This window comes from Phacochoerus africanus, chromosome 4 (assembly GCF_016906955.1).
Source record: "Phacochoerus africanus isolate WHEZ1 chromosome 4, ROS_Pafr_v1, whole genome shotgun sequence".
Classification (NCBI taxonomy): Eukaryota; Metazoa; Chordata; class Mammalia; order Artiodactyla; family Suidae; genus Phacochoerus; species Phacochoerus africanus.
The window spans coordinates 58,768,217-58,777,914 of record NC_062547.1 but is presented as its reverse complement, the minus strand read 5'-3'; the positions used below and the strand labels follow the sequence as shown (position 1 = coordinate 58,777,914).

Below are 9,698 nucleotides of genomic sequence, written 5' to 3'. Positions count from 1 at the left end.
GCCAGAAATGGCATTATTTCATTCTTTTTTATGTCTGAGTAATATTCCATTTCCAGTTTTAGATAATAAGTGATAACAATCTCAGACCATACTTCTGCATAGTGGTTGAGTTTACAAAGCCCTACTTTCTATTTTAATGCATTGTATAGAAGAATAAGTCCAAAATGTTTGGGTGGCAAGTGGGGTAGCTGTTTCACCAGAGTTAGAGGCTACTGTTTTATAGTTTAAAAAAACCTCGTCAACCCTTCAGGTATAACAAGCCTCATTATTAATGAGAAAACCTAGACTAGATAGAATAGATTATATACCTGAAACCACAAAGCCAGGAGGTATTTGAGCCAGTTAAAGAATAACCAGGCTGTTCAGTACTGGTTGACAGTACTGCAATGATACAGCCCCTTCCTCAGGGCTCCCATTACCTCCCGGTTCCTCAAGCTATAAATGAGAGGGTTGAGCATTGGAGTAAGGACCGTGTAGAAGATAGAGACCACCTTGTCATGGCTTGGGGCTCGGTAGCGCCTAGGTCTCAGGTAGATGAACATGGCTGCCCCATAGAAGAGGGACACAGCTGTAAGGTGGGAGGAGCAGGTGGCCAGAGCCTTTTTACCAGCCTGAGCAGAGCGCATGTGGAGCACAGCCTTCAGGATGCGAGCATAGGAGGCCACGATGATGGAGAAGGGAAGAAACAACATGATGACACAGCAAACAAATATCATGTTCTCAAAAATGGATGTGTCTATACAGGCCAGCTTCAACAAAGATAACATCTCACAAAAGAAGTGGTCCACCTCCCTCAACCCACAGTAAGGAAAGGTCATTACTACCACCATCTGCGTGAAACCATCTATGATCCCAAAGGCCCAGGAGCTCCCAACAATCTGGAGACAGATCTGCTGACTCATGAGGATGGGATAGTGAAGTGGGTGGGTAATGGCCACATAGCGGTCATAAGCCATGAGTCCCAGCAAGAGCCCTTCAGATCCCACGAGAGAGATGAAAAAGCCAGTTTGTATACCACAACCCACAAAAGAGATAGACTTCTTTCCAGAGAGGAAGTTGACTGCCATCTTTGGCACAATGTCACAGATCAATATGAGGTCCATGAGGGAGAGCTGACTGAGGAAGAAGTACATGGGTATGTGGAGTCGAGGATCTACGTAGATGAGGAACATGAGGAGGATATTCCCACAGAGGGCCACCGTGAAGACTATCATGACTGCAGAGAAAAGAACAAGGTCAGTGGGACCGTGGGAAAAGATGCCCAGGAGGACAAAGTCATCTGTGGATGATTGGTTCAACCATATCTCCATGCCTCAGCTGATGTTCCTGGTCACCTGAGAATACAGACCAAAAACATTGGATTAACTGACATTTATTTATTGACTTCTGTATTCCACATCTTCACGAGCTGTTATGTTTGTAATTCATGAGGTCTTAACAACATAAACTTTGGGACATAGAAGAGGGTAATCCTTTATATCTCTAGCACAGCAATAGGATATTCCTCTTAGTTCACAGAATTTGACCATATATCTGTATTGGTATGTATTTGTGCCCAGAAGAGTGGAGACCAAGTAATTTTATCAGTTATAGGCCTTTGGATAATCCCCTTTAATAGATAAAGTCTTAACTTTACTAAAAGACACTGAGCCTTTTATCTGTGACCCTGTGGACTTGGGACTATCTCTCACAGGGCTTGGACCATTTCTTTCCCAGGAAATAATTTTAATGTGTTATAAAAAGGAGGAAAATGAAGCTTGAATAGATACTTTCTCTATGTTCTGAGAGTTTCTTTATGATATCCATTCTGTTGTACATTAAATTTAGGCAGAAAGGAAGTGCTCCCTAAGGTCCCACATGACAAGGAAAAGTTGTGGTTGTACGCCATTGTTGGTAATTATATTGGGGATGACAGGAAAGTCACAAAGTGAAGGGACGCAGCAATGAAATGGTGCCCAAACCTCTCAAGAAGAGTAAGGGCTTCAGTAGTACTGAGACTTCTTTATAAAATTATTTTTTTATTATTATTTTTTTTTGTCTTTTGTGTTTTTAGGGCCACATTCGTGGCATATGGAGGTTCCCAGCCTAGAGATATAATCAGAGCTGTTGCTACTGGCCTTGCCAGAGCCACAGCAATGCCAGATCCAAGCTGCATCTGCGACCTACAGCACAGCTCACAGCAACACCGGAACCTTAACTCACTGAGCGAGTTTATAGTCAGAATCATTTCTGCTGTGCCACAATGGGAATACCCTATTTTTATTTTTGTATATTTATTTTTGGCTATGCCAGTAACTTGTGGAATTTCCTGGGCCAGGGATCAAACCCACACCACAGTATTGACCTGAGCTGCTGCAGTGACAAGAATGGATTCTTAACCCCCTACACCACAAGGGAACTCCTAAAATAATTTTTTGTGTTTTCAGTAACTTAAAACATTTATTTACATAATATATTTTTAAAAATATAGCTGATTTACAATATGTTAGTTTCAGGTGTACAGCAGAGTGCTTCAGGCATACATATATATATATATATATATAATTATTTTTTAGATTTTTTTATTATAGGTTATTATAATATTGAGTAATTCCTTGTTGGTTATCTATTGTGTGTTTTATTTTGGGGGCTGGGTCTGTAGCATGCAGAAGTTCCTGGGCCAGGGATCAAACCAGTGCCACAACAGTAGGTTTTCTATTTTATATATAATGGTGTGTTTTAATCCCACACCTTTAATTTCTCCCTCAACTCACTTCCCCTTTGGTAACCATAAATTTGTTTTTTATGACTGTGAGTCTATTTTTGTTTTGCAAATAAGTTAATTTGCATCATTCTTTTAGATTCCACATATAAGTGATATATATTTGCCTTTCACTGTCTTATTTACTTCAATTAGCATAATAATCTCTAGGTCCATTCGTATTGCTACAAACAACATCATTTCATTCTTTTTTATGGCTGATTAATATTCCATTGTGCATGTATATCACATATTATTTATCAGTTCATCTGTTGATGGATGCTTATGTTGCTTGCAAGTCTTGGCTAATATAAATTTTGCTACTATGAAAATTGGGGTGCATGTATCTTTTCAAATTATAGTTTTCTCCAGATTTATGCCCATAAATGAGATCGCTGGATTGTATAGTAGCTCTATTTTAGTTAAAATATAGTTAAAACAGTATGGAAACCCCACACTGTTTTCCATAGTGGCTATACCACAATATCTTCTTATACAACAGAACAGACATGGTCTGATTTTACATGAACAAATTCCAAACCAAGAAATAAAAGTCATGCACCTTATAAAGCCCCCTTGATGATAGTATCTTAACCCAAGGCAAATAAAAGAATACATAATTATAAACAACTAGTGGGGGAGTTCAGGACAAGATGGAAGAATAAGAAGACCCTGAGTTAACCTTCTCCTATGAACATACCAAGATTACAATTATTTAGTGAGCAAATTACAATTATAGAGGTACTCTTCAAGCCTCACCTTGTGGTCCCCAGCTTGGGGTTTCTGAACTAGGAAGATGAGCCCCCAGAATATTTTACTTTGAAGGCCAACAGGGCTTACTTTCAGAAGACCCTGAGGGTTGTGGGAAATAAATACTTCACTCTTAAATGGTGCACACATCATCATACACTCCCTCACCCAGAGTGGATGAAGGGATTTTAAAGGAGCATGAGTCAGAACACAGACGATCTTGGAGAGTCTCCTAGAAAAGCAGGAGGCAACTGGAACTCAACTTGTGGACATAGACACACAAGGCATTGTGGTGGCAGCCATTTTCAGAATCTCATTTTACCATGTGGACACCTGTGCCATTCTGGAATCCTCCCTCTAGCTTATTAACACTGGAAGCCAGTCCCATCTAACAGCCTGTCTACATGGTACTAGGACACCTAAGGCCAAGAAACTAAACAGGAAAGGACACAGCCCCGCTTACCAATGGCAGGTTAAGACCTCTTGAACCCACAGTAGCCTGGGAAAATGGTCCTGTCCACCAATGGCCCAGAACTTGATTCCACACAGGAGAATGCCAATGTTAGCCCAAGAACCCCTAAGATGCTGCATACAGAGATCTTGGGACCAAACTCTGCCCACAAGTGGGATGGCATTAATTCCATGAATAGCTTACCCACCAATGTGTAGGCACCAGTCCCTGGATCCTCTAATTCCTAGTCTTATACACCAACAAGCCAAAACATCAACTATGGGATACTTGGGGCTCTGTAGCCAGAGAAATTGGGGCACAGATGTGCATACCAGTGGGCAGACAACAGCCCCATGACCATTGTAGGTTCACAGCCTGCTGTGGATATAGCAGGACACAGCCCACTCACCAGCAGGCCATCACCAGCCCTGGGACCCTTTGGGCCTTGGCCTTGCTCACTAGCTGGTTAAAATTAATTCTGAGACACCACAGACCCTGCAGCCAGCCACCAGCCCTAGGATCCCATCTCACCCACCAGAGACTGACACCACTTCCAGGATCCCCAGGGTTGTGTAGCCAGAGATCCTAGAGCCAGGCTACACACACAAATGAGCCAGCAATAGCCCCAGAATACCCTAGGCCATGGCCCCATGCACCAGTAGTTTGACATCATTCTCAGGACCCACTCCCGCCCCCAGTCTCTGGCCATGCACACCAGCATGCCAACATCAGCTTTGACATACTTTGGACTCCACAGTCAGCTGCCCTGGGATCCAGTCCCACTCAACAGTGGGCCAGCAGCAGCTCTGGGGCACATTAGAGCCAATAGCCAGCCATGTCAAGAACTGGCTCCACACTCAAAAAAAGGTAACATTGGATCTAGGAACCCTGGCCCCACAACCACCCACCCTAGAATCTGGCTCTGCCATCAGCAAGCCAGCACTAGCCACAGGATTCTTGGCTTTCCACAGCCAGATGTGTCAAGACTTTGCCCTACCAACCAGTGGCTGGCAGCCTCTGTACAATGCAGGGCTTGACAATCAACTATACTGGGGCCTATTCACACCTGGTAGATTGTGCACAGTAATGAACCTGCCTCCATATGTTAGTAGAAGGTCCCATGCAGCCAACATAGTGGCAACCTGTAGAGCATACAGCTCTGGTGACCATACAGGAGTGTGCTTCTGAATGCATAGGCTATCTCCTGAAAAGACCACTTCTCCAGGGTTGGGAAAAAGACCCAATATACCACATACATCAAAATAAAGACATCAAATGAGGCAAAATGTGGTGACAGAGAAAAATGTTCCAAATTAAGTAACAAGGTAAAACCCCAGAAGAAGAATTAAGAGAAGTGGAGATAGGCAGTCTACCCATTGAAGAGTTCAAGGTAATGATTGTAAAGGTGATCAAATAACTCATGGAAAGAATGGATGAACACAGTGAAATTTAACAAAGAATTAGAAGATATACAGGAAAACCAAGCAGAGCTGAAGAATATTATCACTGAAATAAAAAAATAGACTAGAAGGAATCAACAGTAGATAGGAATACAGAAGAATGGATGAGATAGAAGACAGAATAATGGAAATCATTGATGCTGAAAGGAAAAAAATAAAAAGAAATGAGGACTGTTTTAGGGACCAAATCAAGAATACTAACATTTCCATGACAGGGATCCCTAAAGGGGAAGAGAGAATATATGAAGACATAACATCAGAAAACTTCCCTAACCTGAGAAGGGAGACAGACATCCAGGTCCAGGAAGAACAGATCTCTTTTGGGACCAATTGAAAGAAGAGCACACGATGACATTTTGTAACTAAAAGGGCAAAAAATAAAGATAAAGAAAGAAAATTAAAAACAGCTAGGTAAAAGCAACACATTACCTACAAAGGCATTCACATAAGGATATCAGCTGATATTTAGCAAAAATTCTTCAGGCAAGAAGAGAGTGGCATAATATATTCAAAGTGATGAAAGGTTAAAATCTACAACAAGTAATACTGTACTCAGAAAAACTTCATTCAAATTTGAAATAGGGATCAAAACACTTACAGAGGAGATGGGACAAAGATGGAAGAATAGAAGGACCGGAGCTCAACTTCTCTCCTAAAAACAACAAAATTCACAACTAAAGGCTGAGCAATCTTCAACCAAATGAACCAGAAACTTTCAAAAAGATATCCTACTCCAGAAGACAAAGAGGAGGCCACAGAAAGAGGTAGGAAGGGGGATTTCATGATATAAACAACCCCATACCTCCTGGGTGGGAAGCCCCACAGACTGGAAAGTAATGGTATCACAGAGACTCACCTACAGGAGTGAGAGTTCTAAGACCCACATCAAACTCCCAAGTGTGGGGATCTGGCACTGGGAGAAGGAGACCCTGGAGCATCTGGCATTGAAGGCCAGTGGGGCTGGTGTGCAGGAGCTCCATGGGACTGGGGGAAACAGAGACCCCATACTTAAAAGGTGCACACAGAATTTCATGTTCACTGGCTCCCAGGGCAAAGCAAAGTCTCCATGGGAATCCGGGTCAAACCTGACTGCAGTCCTTGGAGGACATCCTGGGAAAAGAGGGGTGAGCATGGCTTGTTGTGAGGGAAGGGCATTGAAAGCAAAGCTCTCGGGAATATTCAGTAGCGTGCCTTTCTCTGGAGGTGGCCATTTTGGGAAAATCTGGCCCCACACATCAGCACTGAGAAGCCCCAGGCCAAACAACAATCCAGGTGGGATCACAGCCCTGCCCCTCAGTAAACAGGCTGCTTAACGACTCCTCAAGCACACGGCCACCTCTCATCCCATCCAGAGACAAAGCCCCACCCACCAGAGGGATTAGAATCAACTCCACCTACCAGTGGGCAGGCATCAGCCCCTCCCATCAGGAAGCCTACAGCAAGCCCCCAGACCAACTTCAGCCACAAGGGGGGCAGACAGCAGAAGTAAGAGAGGCTACAACTGTATTATCTGTAAAAAGATTGCCACACCAAAAACCTATAAAAGTGAAAAGACAGAGAACTATAACTCAGATGAGGGAGAAAGAAAAACGCCCAGAAAATCAGCTAAGTGATCAGGAGATTCTCAGCCTCCAGGAAAAAGACTTTAGACTGTGGATGCTGAAGATGATGCAAGACATTGGAAATAAACTGGAGGCAGACATGGATAATTTACAGGAAACACTGAGCAAAGAGATACAAGATATAAAACTTAAACAAGAAGAGACGCAAAATACAATAACAGAAATAAAAAAATCGCTAGGAGCAGCTAACAGCAGAATACAGGAGGCAGAAGAATGAATAAGCAAGGTGGAAAACAGATTAGTGGGAATTACAGACGCAAAACAGAAAGGAGAAAAAAGATTGAAAACAAATGAAGAGAGCCTCAGAGAACTCTGGGACAACATTAAATGCACCAACATCCATGTTATAGGGGTGCCAGAAGGAGAAGAGAGAGAGAAGGGGACAGAAAAAGTATTCCAAGAGATAATAGGTGAAAACTTCCCTAACATGGGAAAGGAACCATGCACTCAAATCCAGGCAGCACAATGAGTACCATATAAAATCAACCCAAGGAGGAATACACCAAGACGCATATTAATCAAACTGACCAAAATTAAAGACAAAGAGAAAATCTTGAAAGCAGCTAGGGAAAAGAAACAAATAACATACAAGGGAACCCCAATAAGGTTATTGGCAGAGTTTTCAACAGGAACTCTGTGGGCCAGAAGGGAGTGGCATGATATAGTTAACGTGATGGAAGGAAAAAACCTCCAACCAAGATTACTTTACCCAGCAAGGCTCTCATTCATATTTGAAGGAGAAATCAAAAGCTTCACATAAAAGCAAAAGCTAAGAGAATTCCACAACACTAAACCAGCTTAACACCAAATACTAAAGGAACTTCTCTAGACAGAAAAGAAAAGGCTGCAACCAGAAACAAAAACACCAAAATGACAAGGCTCACTGGTAAAGGCATATATACAGTAAAGATATGAAATCATCATGCACAACTATGCCACCAAAGTCAGAAATCATGAGAAGAGGAGGGTACAAATGCAGGACACTGGAGATGCACTTGCAATTAAGAGAACAACAACTTAAAAAAATCTCATATATATAGAAACTCTTGTATCAAAACTTCTGAATAATGCAAACCGAAAATCTACAATTGATACACAAATAAGAAAAATCAACTCAAATCCAACACTAAAGATAGTCATCAAACCACAAGAGGAGAGAACAGGAGAAGAAGGAAAGAAAAAAGAGCAACAAAAACAAATCCAAAGCAATTAATAAAATGGCAATAAGGACATACATATCAATAATTACCTTAAAGGTGAATGGACTAAACGCCCCAACCAAAAGACATAGACTGGCTGAATGGATACAAAAACAGGATCCATATACATGCTCTCTTCAAGAGACCCACTTCACTTCTAGGGACACATACAAATTGAAAGTGAGAGGATGGAAGAAAACATTCCACGCAAACGGGAATCAAACGAAAGCTGGAGTAGCAATACTCATATCAGACAAAATAGACTTTAAAATGAAGACTATTTTAAGGGACAAAGAAGGACACTACATACTGATCAAAGGATCAATCCAAGAAGAAGATATAACAATTGCAAATATCTACGCACTCAACATAGGTTCACCACAATATATAAGGCAACTGCTAACAACCTTAAAAGGAGAAATCAACAATAACACAATCACAGTGGGGGACTTTAACACCCCACTTACAGCAATGGACCGAACATCCATCCAGATGGAAAATCCATAAGGAAACACAAGCCCTGAATGAAACATTAAACCAGATGGACTTAATAGATATTAATAGGACTTTCCATCCAAAAGCAGCAGAATACACATTCTTCTCCAGGCCACATGGAACATTCTCTAAGATGGATCACATCCTGGGCTACAAATCCAACCTCGGTAACTTTAAGAAAATTGAAGTCATATCAAGCATCTTTTCCAACCACAATGCTATACGACTGGAAATCAACAACAACAAAGAAATACTGCAAAAAAAAAAAAAACGCAAACACGTGGAGACTAAACAACATGCTACTAAACAGCCAATGGATCACTGAAGAAACCAAAGAGGGAATTTAAAAAAGCCTAGAAGCAAATGACAACAAAGATACAACACTCCAAAACCTACGGGATGCAGCAAAAGCAGTTCTAAGAGGAAAGTCTATGGCAATACCAGCCCACCTCAAGAAAAAGCTCAGGAGTTCCCGTCGTGGCGCAGTGGTTAACGAATCCAACTAGGAACCATGAGGTTTCGGGTTCTGTCCCTGCCCTTGCTCAGTGGGTTAACGATCCAGCATTGCCATGAGCTGTGGTGTAGGTTGCAGACGTGGCTCGGATCTCGCATTGCTGTGGCTCTGGCGTAGGCTGGCGGCCACAGCTCTGATTAGACCCCTAGCCTGGGAACCTCCATATGCCGCAGGAGTGGCCCAAGAAATAGCAGAAAAGACAAAAAAAAAGAAAGAAAAAGCTCAAATACACAAGCTAACTTTAGTTGGAAGAAAGAAATCATAAAGATCAGAGGAGAAATCAACGAAATAGAAATGAAGAAAACCATTGAAAAGATCAATGAAACAAAAAGATGGTTCTTTGAAAAGATCAACAAAATTGATAAACCCTTAGCCAGACTTATCAAGAAAAAAAAGAGAGGACTCAAATCAATAAAATGAGAAATGAATGAGAAGTAACAACAGACATCACAGAAATACAAAGGATC

General features: G+C 41.7%; 1 protein-coding gene across 1 annotated transcript; it reads right to left on the bottom strand.

Annotated features, from left to right (window-relative positions):
* Positions 1-362: 362 nt before the first annotated feature.
* On the bottom strand, positions 363-1,310 carry LOC125125425 (olfactory receptor 56-like). Its single transcript, XM_047776418.1, has one exon. The coding sequence runs from the start codon at positions 1,308-1,310 to the stop codon at positions 363-365; it is 948 nt and encodes a 315-aa protein (XP_047632374.1).
* Positions 1,311-9,698: the final 8,388 nt, after the last annotated feature.

Excerpts from the sequence above, each read along its gene's own strand:
- LOC125125425 (XM_047776418.1), bottom strand. The coding sequence starts at position 1,310 with ATGGAGATATGGTTGAACCAATCATCCACAGATGACTTTGTCCTCCTG.